This window comes from Sebastes umbrosus, chromosome 4 (genome assembly GCF_015220745.1).
Source record: "Sebastes umbrosus isolate fSebUmb1 chromosome 4, fSebUmb1.pri, whole genome shotgun sequence".
Lineage (NCBI taxonomy): Eukaryota > Metazoa > Chordata > Actinopteri > Perciformes > Sebastidae > Sebastes > Sebastes umbrosus.
This window is the reverse complement of record NC_051272.1, coordinates 6,143,864-6,160,208: the sequence shown is the minus strand read 5'-3', so window position 1 is coordinate 6,160,208 and position 16,345 is coordinate 6,143,864. Positions and strand designations below refer to the sequence as shown.

Below are 16,345 nucleotides of genomic sequence, written 5' to 3'. Positions count from 1 at the left end.
TGTTCCAAAACCCAAGACATGACATCAGCTTTATTGTTTGCGATATTAGACGTATATCGTAAAATTAAAGTTTTATTCTTAACGGAAAATGTGTTATGAGAGTGCGACCTTTTAATACCACATCAACAGACAGACCGGCCTGTGATCCATGAACCAGAAGCATTAACGTAACGTAACTGAATCGTTTTTCACCAAAAGTTTATTTTTCTGAGGGTAATCTGACCTACAGTACTCCACGTAAATTATAAACACTTGAATATAAAAATCACTCATTGAAACCAGTTGAGAAATGTCAACGTTATAATGATTCTTAGTTTCAGGTGATTAAACACTAATCAAAACATATTTATTCAATTTCTGCTAATCGATCCCCTGAAATGTTACACACTGTTCCTTCAATAGGAAGCAGACATTCAAATCAGGCTTCCCAAATTATTAACACTAACTGCTGCTTTTCCCACTAATACCAGTGATTGCACGCTGAATATTGGCTCTGCAGGCCCACGGAGAGAAATTAAGAAAAAAATGAAGATTCATTAGCTCTCGTAATGCTTATTGACTCTGCAGTGGAATCTAAAAAATCATGCCCTGCAGTGTATTTTATCTAAATTGATATAAATTTCAGTCCATTAGCTTTGCCTCTGAACTAATACTACGAGGTATTTCATCGTGTATATATTTATCTCTTCTATTCTGGTTCCTGAACTGGATTCACTTGGATTCTGATTGAAATGGTAATGATCAGTCCCTCGCCGCTTCTCTGTGACTGAGGAATGAGGCCGCTCAACCTCCCCACCCAAAAGTGACCCCTTTCAGTACAGCCTTCAAAGGGCAGTGACGGTGAAAGGGCCGACAGTTACTGCCAGGGAACAGAAGAAGAGCTCACTGTCTGTCCGTCACTGGCAGTGGTGACACCAAGGCAAATTCAAGGTTATGCTTTACTGTTTTTTGCTTGAGTGCAAAAACGTGTCGCTGAAAAGGTCAGAGACGGACAGATGTATACGGGTGTCATCAGATGAATGATAAAACAGGACGATTGAGACTAAAACACAAAGCATGCAGAGAAACAAATCAAATTAACAAAGCAGATGCATTAAAAATAACTCTAAAAGTGCAAAATGTGCACTCGTACACTGACAAATAAGAGGTATTAAATACTTTGCATGTGTCTTAGCCTTTAGTTTCTGTTAAGTGGTCTCATTTTTTTTACTACCATTTAGTGGGTGCTATAATGAGCTTCTTTTTGGGTGGTTGCTGTTGTAATGAGGCATTCAAAATTGCACTACAGTAAGAGAAGGCAGGGAGCGTTCCGCCTGAACAAAGGCTGGGAGTGTTTTTAAGGGCATTCCGGCTCAGCAAAGCCTTTTGCTTTGTGGAGAGAAAAAAAAAGGGAAATTCTCCACATGCTCATCTTTCTGTCATCGCCTTCCCGTTGTTTGGAAATGTCATATGTTCATACAGTGAAGGTCAATAGTTGACTTTTAATCACAGGTAAATTGAAAGAGCACAAGTGCTGAGTGGAAGAGTCTTGGTTCATTGCTTTAAATGTCTCCAACAGTCGCCAAAAGACCAACAGCCCCAAAAGACATCTGTGCGTTCTCTGAAAATGCCAAGGACCGTGACAAACGCATATCTGTAGCACGCAATACATCATGAAAATGTATTCTGCTTTTTGCTGTATTCAGAGCTAATCAAAAACACCAGCATACATTACACAGAGATAGCCAAGCCTACAGGTAGCACATCTGCACCTTCAATTCTTTAAAAGATCTTTAGCTCTAAAATCACATCATACAGACAAAATGTACATAATTTAAAGGGGACATATCATGCTCATCTTCAGGTTCATACTTGTATTTTGGATTTCTACTAGAACATGTTTATATGCATTAATGTTCAAAAAAACACATTATTTTTCTCATACTGTCTGTCTGAATATACCTGTATACACCGTCTATCAGAAACGCTCCGTTTTAGTGCATTTCAACGGAATGGCAACAGAATTGCATTGCTAGGAAACAGCTTGGGTCCATGTTTACTTCCTGTCAGTTGATGTCATTCACTTACACTGCAACAGGAAATAAACTGGGACACATTTAGAATGTTTACGTTTAAAACTGTGAAATTTTCTAAATATTGTAGATTTGTGACATCACAAATGGACAGAAATCCTGACGGCTTGTTTCAAACGCACAGTTTCTGAATACGGGCTGTGTGCGTTTTGATACTTTCACAGTATTTATATATCACTTAAACCTGCTTTATAATATAAAAGACATGAAAATCTCACTTTTTACAATATGGGACCTTTAACAGGCTCACAGTATAAGATAAGCAACATTTAACATTTCTGAAATTTCTGTAAGACTGTGTCGTATGACCAAGAGTTTAATCACATCTTTCTGCGGCCGGGAGGCATGTTCAGGCATTTCAGGGGGGGAAGAAATTCTTCGTAACATAGGTCAACGTGTAACAGGAGTCACAGGATCTGTCTCTGGCCACACGTCGCAGTGAAAATTTTAACTTTTCCCAACTTTTGTTAGGTCGCACTTCACTGAAGAAGCCAAAGCTCGCTGAGCTTGGGAGAAGCCGCCGCAACTTTACTTTGACACTGCATGGCAGCTCACCGCAGGCCGCCCTCCGGCGCTGCTCTGGCGTGAATTCGGCACAAGGCTGCCCCATCGTACCGGTAGAGGTTGTTGTTGGGGCTACATGCAGCCTGAAGCAACATTACTCAGGGCTGAATAAAAAGGGAATGCAAGCTTTGTTTTTCGGTTAATATTTTTTATCTACAGCTAATATTCTCCTAAAAAGGCGAGACAAGGCAAGAAAAGGTGCAAACACAACATTATCTACATTATCAAGAATCTATAAAGGAAACTAAAAATGGTTTAGGTTCATGTAGCATTTACATTTTGTGTTATAGAGATAAAGAGAGAGAGTCTATGATGATTTAAACCAAAAGATATCAAAGCCAATCTAATATTGCAGAGTCCAGGTGTCTGAGCATAAATTACTTTCCAGTTTGCCGCCTCCTGTGGGGTGAAGAAGTGACCATAACACACAAGATAGTTTAATTAAGACAAATCAAAGGGTAAATCTCCAGCACCTCAAATCAATCTGAGAAAAGGTTTAGCCTCATATACAATTTCTGTGTAACATCAACAAATTAATACACAATGAACCTGCTAACCCATCTATTACATAATGTCTTTAAACAAACACTTTCTCTACTGATCTAATTAGGTTTACATGTGAATGAATTGTATGTGCTCCATTGTGCTCATTGAAATGCTGATAAACATTTGGTCACAAAACACAACAGCTGCATAAACAATCTGCATCTATAATCATGATTTGCATATATAACAACCAGTTAGTCAGACACATTATTTCTAGATGACTCCATAGCAGAAAAGCAGAGTGAAGGTGGCACCGCTGCAGTCTTTCAAACTAAAGAGAAAAGATACCTTACATATCCTCAACAGGAAAAGTGACGACTCAGACGTGGAGTTAAACAACCGTCTACCTTAGATACAACTCTATTTAAGTCATGTGCAATAAACCGATGGTTTATTGTGCCGGTAGTGTCCTGCTGTCCAAGATCTCCGGGTGGGTGCTTATCTCATAAAGAATGTTAAATGATTAACAGCGTGAACTAGATTTGGTATCATTGTGTGTTGGATGAATAGAGGAGCAGGAACATTGCTCTACAGCTGAAACTATTTGCTGGTGTGTGAGGATTTGCTGCTTTTCTCTGTTTTATATCGTTGTAAACTGAATATCTTTGGGTTTTGGACTGTTTGTCAGATAAATCAATATATTCACCTTGAACGCTTCACAATGTTTGGACATTTTATAGACAGAACAATTGATCAATTAATCTGCAGTTTAAACAATGTTGAAAATGGTCATTAGTTGCAGCCCTACATAGAGTGCTGCAGGAATGAGTCCTACAATCCGGAAACAAGTCTTTTGCACTTCCGGTTCCCTCCTCTGTAAGTCAATAGATTTTTTTGAGTGGGTTTTTAGTTAGATGCCTGAAATAAGGTCTGTGGTTAACACAAGTTTAAAAGGTACAGTGTGTAGGATTTGCCAGCATCTAGTGGTGTGGTTGCAGATTGCAACCAAATGGGTATCCCTCCGCTCACTCCTCCCTTTCCAAGACTTCGGTAACGTGAGCCGCCGAGCGCCGTTCACCACCATAATAACACAACTTTAGCAGCAACTGAAGTCAAACGGCGGCTGGCGGTACCACGGTTTGAGGCAATGCGGTTCACGTTGCCGCAGTTTCACAAGCGTGTCAGAGAACTATGGTGGCCTGTAAGTAAAGTAAAAATGCAAAATGCTCTCTCTAGAGCCAGTGTTTGTAGATATGAAGGGCTCATTTTCAGCTAATGAAAACACAACGATTCTTAGTTTACACTAATGAAAACATAGTTATGAATATTATATTCCATTTCTGCTGATAGTTCCCCCGAAATGTTACACACTGGACCTTTAAGAGATTTTAACGTTTTGTTCTACGACATAAAATATGTCAGTAAATATCCCACTCGTGAATTTAAAAAAGGCGGTTGCTAACAAGCGGCTAAATGACACTACTATACTCGTCCGCCTTTAACTTAGTGGTGGTGACATGAAGTTATGCGACCGTGGTGTAGTTCGTTTATAGCCTAACGTTAGCTTATTACGTCTGGCGATTGCATTTTCTTTGCCACAGAGTTTATTTTCTGCAATAATCCAAAATCCAAAGGAAATGTATGTTTAGGAATGTTACAAGCTGTACAATCAACATGATGAAAACTCATCTTCCAAACATCCTGTTATTGGTCTTGATGATTTCTTAGGTGTGAAAACTATCCACAAAACAGGAGCTTTTTCTTTCTCACTGGCTGCCGCCACAGTGTGAGGTTTATCATTACAATACACCAGGAGGTCGGACAAAAGCAGTCCTTTTACTAATGGACTGCTTTCTACTGCTAACCTGATTCAGTCAAACACACAGGGCTTGGTGGCAACCAAACAGCCAATTCACTACCTGAATACCAAACAGGCTGGCCAATGAGTAGACAGCCTGTCAGGCAAAAAAACACTGACAGAAGCGTGTGACTGAACGTGTCCCAGTGGCTTGGCAGACTATTTTGAACCGCATACATGGACTGAATGCACTGGGTGCTGCAGACAACACCAAATATATTCCACCATTCTTTGCCAAGACTACAATAATACTGAAACCTCCTCTGCAGATGATGGTGATGAATATAAAACAGGTATCTGTTAATCTTCCAGGACCTTCTTAGAAACTTCCAATAACTGATAAGAGACAGTCATTCAAACTACCATCTTATTAATATCCGTTGTGTGGTAATAACTTACACATCTTTCAAAAATATCTCACAACACTGCAAGAAATCTAATAATGAAATCAGATCTAAGCTCTAATAGCCACATCAATAATAAAGTCTGCCTACTATGATCGATTAAATGACAGGTGTGTTTCCTCTCGTTGAACTGGAACTCTGCAAAAGTGTCAACTTATTAACTAGAACACGGTTAATGTGTGATACACCGGATTGGTATTGGCACCGATACTGACCTCATTAAGTGGATCAGGTATCGGCTATGACGTAACAAATCCACATTACATTCCGTGTTTGTAGGTTTTTTTATCAATTGAATTTTAAATTTATTTATTTTTTTCGTAATCATGACAGGCCACTGACTGTTATTATTGTATTACTGCCGCAGCACCACTGCACACACACGCACCTCTACACACAACAAACAGCGATATCCGTCTGAGAATAACTAATAATACTTCATGTTTAATATTAATAATGTTGTGGGATTATTCCTTATTTCATGGACTATTTTGGGGATTTATATTTTATTATTACATACTTATATATATTTAAATATTTTTAAAAAAACGCAGCATTCGAATACTTTAATTTGAAGGTTGATTACCATGGCAACCGTCGAAGCTTTGAAGCATTCGGGTCAGCCCTATATTATTGGTTACTTTACTCCATTTTATTTTTGTATTATTTTAAATTGTTTGATTGTATTTGCCTCATTGTCCGTTCAGGAAATGTTTTAATCCTGGTTCGACCACTTAAAACCCTTTGTAACTTAGTTTTGCTGTATAAATTATGTTTATGACTCCACTGAATTCTACATAGTGAACAGAGATTTTAAAGAAACAGCGTTTAACATTTAGGGGGATCTATTGACAGAAATTGTAATATAATAAGTACATTTTTTTTAGTGTATAATCACCTGAAACTAAGAATCGTTGTGTTTTTGTTACCTTACACAATGCCCCCTTTATATCTAAATACAGAGTGGGTCCTCTTCACGGAGCGGGCCACCATGTTTCTACAGTAACCCAGAACGGACAAACCAAACACTGGCTCTAGAGAGGGACATTTGTGTTTTCACATTGCCCCCCGTAGTTCTCCTACACGCTTGGCACATGGAAGAAGTTTCAGTTGGTTGCAATCTGCAACCTCACCGCTAGATGCCGTCAAATCCTACACACTGTTCCTTTAAAAATGGGGGGAAATAATTGGTACTTAGTTCGGTGCATCCCTAATGACAGCACTCCAAAAACACAAAATATTGCATTTCTTATTGTATGAAATGAAATGGTAAACTGAGGCCATAATATTGAGATTTGTTTTTCTGCCAACTATGATCTTAAAACATATATCAAGGAGGAGGAATCAGGGGATTCACAGCAGAAAAAAGATAGAAAAATGTATCCACACTTCTATTTTAAGTCAAGACAAAGACAAAATTCGCAGGACTCTACATTGACATCCACTGTGTCAAAACTATTTCTGTTTATGTATCTCTGATTGTCTTCTGCATATGAACCTTCTCAGCCTCTCAGTTCGTCTGGTAGCAGTCTGCTGAACCATACAAAACATCAAGAAGCATCATTTACTTATGAAACACAGCAGGAGCAAACATCTAGAGAATAAAAGTCTTGGTCATCTTTAAAAACAGATTTAAAAATATAGGATCTTCAATACTTTTAACTCTGTCTGAAGCATTTGGACCACCCTGCACATGCACTCTCTTTTTATTTCTCTGCGGAGTCTTTAGTCTGTTTAAGTTTACGTTTTGAAAGTCTTTTCTTGAATTAAACATCTTTAATGCAGTATAAACATCACTGAAATGTCTTTGTGTACGAACTGCCTTTGAAGAAATTAGAGAGTGAGCAACTGATCTTCCACAGGAGTTTACCGTTTACGAGACAAGACCACAGGAGTGACTGCATAAACAAAGCTGACATCTAACCAGGTTAAATCCTTCAGGGAGACTTAGTGACAACCGCTTCCCATTTCTGTCACGATTAAATCAATATTATTACCGTGGGTGAGCCAGAAAGGGCACCGAGGGGTGGGGGAATGTGAGGAATCGGAAGGCAAGCCCTTCCCATTTTGATTCTGCGGTAATAAACGGTGTCACATCAAGAGAGCATTAAGTAGCTGAATCCTCCTCCTCCTGAATAATTGACTACATCTCCAGATACAAAAGAAACAGCCCTCCACCCCTGACAGACATTACAACTGACAGAATTAGACGCCTCCAGAGGGATACTCCCACCACCTGTAAACGCACGGAGAACAAAGTGCTTCCAGTGTCAAACATGAAACCATCTTGTAAGAGCAGTTAGTCATATATTCTTATAAGTATTAATACCTTGTGTACTATCAGGGAGTGCTGAGCAGGTTTCCGTAGACCGGTTTGTCAGCTCAACGCCTACAAAGTAAATTGGGTTTGTGTGTGTTTATACAGTATAATATTATAGCAATAATTCCTTCAACACCATGCCAATGCCTCTCTTCTGTTTCTTTCTCCATTGCAGGGTACTACAGCTTCACTGATACTTCAATAATAGAAAGAGGCTGAATAAAACAACAGGAACATTTTACAATCCAATATACGACTCTACAATAACACTTGATTCGTTTATGATGTTCAATTTTTATGGACTGTGCAAGAAAGCTCTGTGATTATGTTTGAGGCGGTGCTTTGTGGTGTTGTTGAACACGTTTGCATTATAGAGGACTATTTCAGCAATTGTAAACATCAAAAAAGAGTTAACTACTCACAGGGAGTACCTATTGTATAACGTCCTCTGTGGATCTGAAGGGAGCTTTGTTAAGTCTGAAAAAAAACCTGGCTGCTAACCACTATTCCTTGACCTCGATGGAAAATGTCATGAGGTCAAGGAAAGATGAGAAGGAGAATTCAGAAGGACTCAGGGAAAGACAACCGCGGTGTTAAGAAAATCCGACTGCACTTTCACTAGGCTCCATAACTATGATGCAACGGCGGCGGATGTTAGTGACGCAGGTCTGTCGTGGTGAAACTACAATGTTCTGAAGATGGACTACAAAAGGCGCTTCTCCCCCCGGTCGTCTTAAATAGGTCTTTCGTGTGTTGTTATTATAGAGGTCGGGTGACGTTATTATAGAGGAGGTGGTCGGGGTGGATATACGGGTAAAAAAAAAAAACATCAGATTTTAACACAGGACACCAGGGTTTTTCCTGGCTCAGAATGGGCCTGTATCCATGGCAAAAAAATCTCCCCTAACATTACCGAAGCAATAAGTTTAACCCTAACCACGGTGTTTCCCCGAACCTAACCTGGGTTGTTTGTGCCTAAACCTAACGTAACCTAACCTTAAGTAACATAAACATTTTGGAAGGCACAGATGATGTCTTCCAGCTGATAGGGGCGTCAGATCACAAAACACTTCTGTCGTTCTAGAAGGCATGGATGGACAAACAATTTTTCTGCTTAATTTGGAGGACATGTTGAGCAAAAGACACTATTGAGTTGCATTGCGGGAAGCTTAAGATCCATAGTATACTAACATCTTAAAATTCTCTCTCTGCTGCATAGGTTTTGACTGTAGAAGTGCAACATTAATTTGCTGGATGTAGGTCTTCCTATAATATTGTCCACCCTCTATGTTAGCGTTGAGATGTTGATAACAGCACATAGTATGAGATAATGTGGAGAAAGCCACCTAGACTTAAAGTGTCAGTAGGCAGTATATTTTTGGCATCATTGGGCAAAAATTCCATAATAACCTTTCAGCATATTGTCATTTAAGTGTTCTGAGAGATAACTAGACTTCTGCTCCTCCTCATGGCTCTGTTTTCAGGCTTTAGAAAATCTAGCCCGTGACGGGAGACTTTGACCAATCACAGGTCATTTCACTGAGAGAGCGTTCCTATTGGCTGTGCTCCGGTCTTGTGACCGGCGGTTCCTTCAAGATATCTCATCATGGCTGAAGGGTCACAAACTTTCTCATTTTACAGCTAAACCGTGCACTACAAGATTATTCTGAAAACATTTGAGGAGAGAAATAGGCATTAACGTAACAGAATCTTGATTCATATTTGATTAGAGCTGCCTAGTTTGACCGTTTGGTCGGATTCACGAGTGATTGACAGCCGGCTCTCATAGATTGACAGCAGACCTCAGATCAGCTCTTACTGCTTGTTTTCCTCCGGTCTGTAAAATCTTGCAGATGCCGTTAGGAGCACCGGAGGACACAGAGGAACATGATTTTTTTCCAGGTTACCTGTTTCATGTACTACTGTCATATAGCGACCTTTTTATAAAAATAACTTTTTTTAATCATATTTGCTCCAATCTCACCTACTCCAGCTTTAAATGTAAAAAAAAATGTAGTAGTAAAAAATAGTAGTTTAATTCACAAAAGCATATGAAGCCACATTACAAGCGTGTTCGATTCAGAAATGAGCAATTGATGTCATTTCAAGGTCTGAAAAGTTCTTACTTCCATCACATATTTTCATTTGGCGTTTGAAACCTGCTTTTGAAATGTGAATCCGCTCCACACCGTGTTTTTCTCAGAGAGAATTTATATGAATCTACCTTTCATATCTGGAGAAAAAAAATAAAAACATTGCCGCTCTCTACCACGCTTTCATTTCCAGCCACGGTGTTTGATTAAGAATAAATAAACACTTGAGTCGGGTCATCAAGCCGGCTGACATATTTAGCTTCTCAGCCTACATATTTACCATGTTCAGCTCTCCAAATGTAAAATAGTGTTTCTTGGGTTTGATGCAAATCCTCACACAGGTGTATTGAAATTCAAATTGTTTCTGGGGGCACATGTGGATATTTCTAAGATCCCATCCGGCCCACATGTTTGTCTTCAATTGTAGAGCAAGCAGCATCTATTTTTAAGAAAAACATCCAACCATTGCAAACAGTAGCAGATACTTTGGGTTCATACCAATCTGATGACAGCTCCTGTCTGTATTTAAGAATAAAGTCACAACTGCAAGACAACAGGAGATTAATGTAGCAACAGTTTATAATTTCTAGGGACAATAAGTCCTCGTCTGTCGCCCCCGTTTCCTCAGCAGGAGGCAATCCAGCTTCTTTATGGTCTGAGCAGCTGAGTGAGGCTGAGGAAAGTGCTGAGCGTGCCAGTAAAGCTGTCATACAGCTCTTGTCAAGCTGAATTAATCTCATGTTTGCATTCAGCTGGGGATCAGTGTGTGTTTACAGTAAAACCCCATCGTGCCAGACTCAGCCACAACTGGTGTTCAATGTGTGTGCGTGTGTGTTGTGTACATTTGGAGCCACATAGCGCTCACTAACAGACACACCAACAACTTGCACAGTGTGTGTGTACGTCTACTTTTATGTCCCGTTACAGTCCCATAAAGCTGACAAACTACGCCACACACAAGTTGTTTTACGACGTGCCAGCAGGGCGATGTACTGTACCGGAGGGAGCCGTGTTTTCTCCCGGAAACAAAGAAGCTAACGAGCTGTGATCCACTTCATGCTCCTCAGGCACAGCACAGAAAACTATACCGCCACCATAAAGAACCTCAAACGGACACGACACCACCACGCAGAGGTCAACGCTCAGATGTCGTATTTCACGACGGGCTTACCTTGTGTCACACGTCAGATCCCATGTGGAGAATTCATGATCACCAACGCTAGTGACCACCTTGGTCGTCGCTGGCCAGGCCGAGTGGCGTTTGATAGAAACCAGCTCGTGACCGGCCTCCCGTGTGGGGTCGCGGCTGCAGCAGGTACCCATCCTTCCACGACAGAAGGACCTCTTTGCTGGTTGATTGGAGTCTTTATCTCTCTGAAACCTCACTTGATTTAGCTCCTTTTGACCAGATGCTCGTCTATTGTGAACATCATTCTGCTACAATGTCCTACAACCTTCCACTGCGGTCTCTCTCACTTCTCAAATTTGAAGTTTAGGAGAATCTCACTAAAAAGTCACTGAGAAGGACAAGAGAAAAGCAAAGGTTTCAGACGTTTAAACTTTTCTCTTCATGCACTCCTCTCAGTCCATTGCTCGCCACTGTCCCAACCAGTATCACCCTTTCTCCCCTTGTCCTCTCCGTCTCCGACCTCCCCGGTGCTCCTCACATGATCTCCCTCTCTCCGAGCTGCATCGCTAATGTTTTGGTGGCCCGGCCCTGGCAGTCTCGCCCTCCCTCCTCACTCTGACAGAAGTGTTACTGTCTCCCACGACCAGCCAGACTTTAAGAGCCACAACATTGTATCAACCATCTTGTTGTTTCTCTCGCTCGCTTTTTTGCATCTGTGTCCTTCAATCCCTCCTTTGTGTCGGTCCTCCTTTGCTCAGTGTTGAACACAGACGGACGCTCTCCCCCCCTGCACTTTCCAATCCCAAGCTTTTCCTTTTGGTCCTCAGACAACAGCCATGTAGAGAAGAGCGAGACGGGCCGGTCCTACGCTGTCGAGATGTGTGGGCTTGTCATGTGGAGAAATTCAACGAGTGCAGCACGCCTTTGGTTCATGTTTCCATTTGTAGGCTCTGCATTTCACGCATTGTTCCATAACTGAGGTTTTATTAGCACGTCATGTGCTGCCATAACACCTCTGATGGAGATGATCTGGTACACACTGTACACATCTAAAATCAAAACACTTTGCAAGATGGATTTTGCAAATCTTTTTTATCCTGTGCTGTATATAAAATTTCAGAATTCTGTGCTTTTAAATTAGTTTGCAATTTCTTTAAAAGGTGCTAAATATGGGACTGGAAGCATTTCTATTGCCTCTCAACAGAGAGCCGGCTCACAGCTAATGGTGCTAACAACGCTAACAACGCTAACAGTGCAAACGACGGCAAAACTGCTGACAGAGATAACAGTTTTTACCTGAGGGGGGAACCGGAGGGTGAGCGCTACGTATTCAAAACGAAGCCATCGGTCAGGACGCCGTTATCGGCAGTAACCGTCGTATGAGAGCAGTGCAGAGCGACAGCCGTGAGCTAGCCAGTGGGGCAGCTCACTTGCACAAACATACACTAAAAGCACGCCCGTGGCCGGCCCGGCTTTGTCAACAAAGCACGGAAAAGCACAAATTATAACACACCGAGGGAGAGTGACTTCATTCTCTGCTCAGGTAGACATTACTCCTCTGTATCTTCACATAGCAAATAGTTTTTGCTGCTATATTAATGCTCTGGATATCGAATTTAGCACCTTTAACTTGCTGCCCTTTCCTGCCCATTTTGTGGTTTATAAGAACTGACGACGCTATGCTGTTTCTTGATATGGATTTCTGATTCAGCCATTGACTTTGATCGCATAAATCATGTTGATTTGTCTACCGCCACGCTTCCTTCGTGAACTGTGAGCCTGTCTCATGCTTGTCGCTCATAACGTGACTTGCTATTCTGAGAGCCAGATAAAAGAGGGAAATTGAACCAGGGAAAAATCAAAGGACGGAGGAAAACAGAGCAGTCATTGGTGTGCAAAAGAAGAGGTGTCTTTAATCCCTTAGGAAGTGAGGCTGGGTAGACAAAAGACACTTGGCTGGAGGGGAAGAAAAAAACTCGTACAGGAAGCTCGTTAGAAGATCAATTTCATATTGGCTCTATGTAAGAGTCAATGGTATATGCTGAGGTGGATGTATACCTGATATATACCACCTGATCTGAATCTCATCCACTGTAGACAGTTTTAGCGATCTCATGTCAGAAGAATAGCATTGCAATCTCTACACGTATACGTAGCCAGTGAGGTTTTTATCTGTTGTCACAACAAGCTCACAATGTTCCCGTAATGCAATAGATTTCCTAGACTCATTGGGATTCTAAGAAGCTCCCCTTTTGCAAGTTTTTGCAAGTTTATGCCCCAGACTGTATATAAAGATGGACGACATATTAGCAGATGGGACATGGGCCAAACTAAAAATTCTCCCAAAGATTCTTATCACGCTGATGTATGTTCAAGTGTTAATTTATCTGATAAGTTTAGTTTTAATTAGTTATTTGATGCTATATAAAGGGGGTGAGACGTCATGATTGACAGCTGCTCTGAGTGTAGTAGTGGCGGAGCTGGAGACTCGGGAATTGTACGACAGAGGAGATAACTTTAACTTCCCATAATTGGGTGCCAACGTAGCTAATGCTCACAAGCTGCGGTTGTGATCGGCTCGTGATTGGCTCGGGAAGGTGTGTGGGCGGGAACCTCGATACCGCGGCTCCAGCCCCCCGAACACTACTGCACAGATTCTGGCTCCAAATGATGTCAAAATCTCAAGAGGGCAGCCTCTGTATCTGGGATATTTTGGCTTCATTTTGTACAGTGGGAGGAAGTGGAGACGCGTCGTCCATCTTCATATCCAGTCTATGGTTTCTGCTTTATTTCATCCATTACTAACCGCTAGCTCTCCAGACTTGCAAGACTTTCACCTTGACATATGCAGAGTGATATATTGATGCCAATGTGTGAATTTCTCATCAGTATCTTTTGGACTCCTGTTGAACTTCATGTCCCATCAGCCATTGCTATCATCAGCAGCAGCAGGAAAATTAAGAAAATGACTTAAACTAAACCCTAGAGTGACCAAATGTGTAAGAGATGGTCTTGAAGGCAATCAGGATTTAAAGAAGAAAAAAAAACAGATTGTATGCTGTTGGTGTTGAGGCAGGCGTAACCATAGCAACCAAACAGGCAGTAGGGCAGGTGTATAGATGGGGGGTAAACCTGTAAAAAGCTCCATCCTTTCATCTCTCCAGATATCTGTGCTTCGTGCTCATGAGCACAATAATAAGTCTGTTTTTTAGTATTGTGAACACGACTGTTTCTTTCACAATCCTGTTTCCAATTTGAAATAAAAGATTAACCACTCACTGCTTCCCGTATGCGCACTCCTAATGTTCTCTGAAATGTAAAATAACTGTAGATAGAGTACAGTGAGGGGGAATGACATGCAGAACTTTCTCCCCTTAATGTGCAGGAAATCAACTGCAGCTGTTCCCACTCCATCAAGAGAAACGCCGTTGAAGATGTGGTTGACATTTTGATAGATGTGTGAGAGAGAAACTTCTCTTTGTGTGGATGTGCAGGAGTGACATTTATTCGAAGTACAATTTGTCACAGAAATTTGACTTCCACTAATATTTAAAGTGGTATGTTTTTTTTTTTTAATTTTTGTTTTAAACAAGAGAAAGAAGCCACTCAGCTTTTGAACTATTACACATTGATTATGACAAAGAAAAGAGGGACGAGTGAGAAAGGCAAGTGTGTTCAGAACAACAAATATATTACTGATCACAACAGGATTAGTTCACACACAATACCAGGGTGCTGCCACCCTGCGAAACAGAAGCTTTACATACTGGACACATATCGCCGTTTTACTTGTTGGATTTTCTACTGTGTAATATTGCCAAATGTCTGACATTATCCTCACTCTGACTACTGTTATTGTTACACTCTCCTCTAGCACCGCACTGTTGTTGTTTGCTATCGTCACGTGACAAACTACCTGCAATCAGTTCTTCTTCGCTGCTCTAAAACAGTATTTGCCAGTGGCAGCCATAATACATCCAGAGCGACAGCACAGTGAAGGCTGATGAGCGGCAAAGAGAATTGGTATCCGGTTAAACAAGTTGATTTTTTTTACTGAGTTAATAAATTGTGGTATCGGATCGATGCATAGACTAGAGTACCAAATTTTGGGCATTTCTGATAGTGGTATCGGAATAAATGAGGATTACCGTATGAAGCTACAGTAGAAGTTTGGTCATAGTTGGCATAGTTCTGGAGTTGTCTTTTTAAAACTGTTCACATGCACATTAATCCTTTTGCTGTGTTTCTTTTTAATAATGCATTCCTCGGATGAGGCTGGAGGGCTCTTAATTACTTTCTGATTAACTTTTTGGATGCTTTTTTTGTGGCCATTTGTCTAACAACCTCTGTTCATCTATTTGTTCATAAAAAAAAGAGCAAACCCAGCACTTTTACATCCAGTCTGACGCCCTGCTTTGTCTCCGCTTCACATTCCCACGGAGCATCGTAATAAACCTCATATCAGCCTGACAGATCTGTGTTAAGAGACTCTGTGGATTAATACTGCAGCCTCGGGGCAAGGTTAAATATTCAAGACATCCATTTTCAGACTAACTTCAAAGGTGGTATTGAACACACACATACACTGGTGCTGAAATGACACCCAAAGACTAATCTTTGCATCTATTAACAGTGTGGGGAGAGGAAGAGATAGAGGAAGAGGGACAAGACAAGAGGGAGAGATTTCTCCCAAAAATAACATCTCAGTTTGAAGAGGATTAGAGATAAGAGCGATGAATTATCAGCTACTCAGGAGGTGTATGGTTCGGACAAACATCCCTTGATGTGAATGTCAGTGTGTGCAGAGGATCATCTAAAAGTCAGAACAAATGCTCCTAACAAGTGTAGAGAACTAGTACAGGAGTCTTTTATATCAGCACGTTTCCACTTCCACAAAATTAAACATTAAATAGAACCATCTGCACCGAGACACAGACTAACTAACCAGACAAGACTTTAAACACCACACCACTTAGAGCACGGAGCTGAAAAGTAGCAGCTAATCAGTAAAGAAATTAATTGTGGCTGAGAGGAAAAGTCACTGACACAACCCTCCATCCATGAGGCAAAAACAGCTCAATAATTACACCACCTACTCAGGAGAGATTAATCGTGTCCAAGTGGATTTAGAAAAAAGGGGACGGGGGGGACAGTAGAGATTTATCTGACAATAATAAAAAGTACAAATCAAACTGCAATAATTCCCTCTTAAAGGAACAGTTCGACAATTTGGGGAAAATGTTTATTCACTTTCCTGCTGTGTACTTTTATTGCGATTCTTTTCTTTAATGCAATTGCAGTTTGTCTTTGCACCAACATCGCCAAGATAAAACACTCACAAACACTCTGTACAGAATAATGTGCCATTCTCACCATTGTAGGTCTTCAAATTTAAAGGTCCCATATTATAAAAAAGTGA

The 16,345-nt window shown here is 40.8% G+C and overlaps 1 protein-coding gene across 8 annotated transcripts in view; it reads right to left on the bottom strand.

Annotated features, from left to right (window-relative positions):
* The window catches only part of LOC119486138 (pleckstrin homology domain-containing family A member 7-like), a 177,827-nt gene that overhangs the window by 143,849 nt on the left and 17,633 nt on the right, over positions 1 to 16,345 (bottom strand). Inside the window, exon 1 of one of the 8 annotated variants that reach the window (XM_037766023.1) lies at positions 10,969 to 11,548. The exons of the other annotated variants lie outside the window; for them this stretch is intronic. Coding sequence (XP_037621951.1) covers positions 10,969 to 11,120 — 152 coding nt within the window. The 5' untranslated portion in view covers positions 11,121 to 11,548. Of the gene's footprint in view, positions 1 to 10,968; positions 11,549 to 16,345 lie in introns of those variants that run through there. 8 annotated transcript variants of the gene reach the window in all.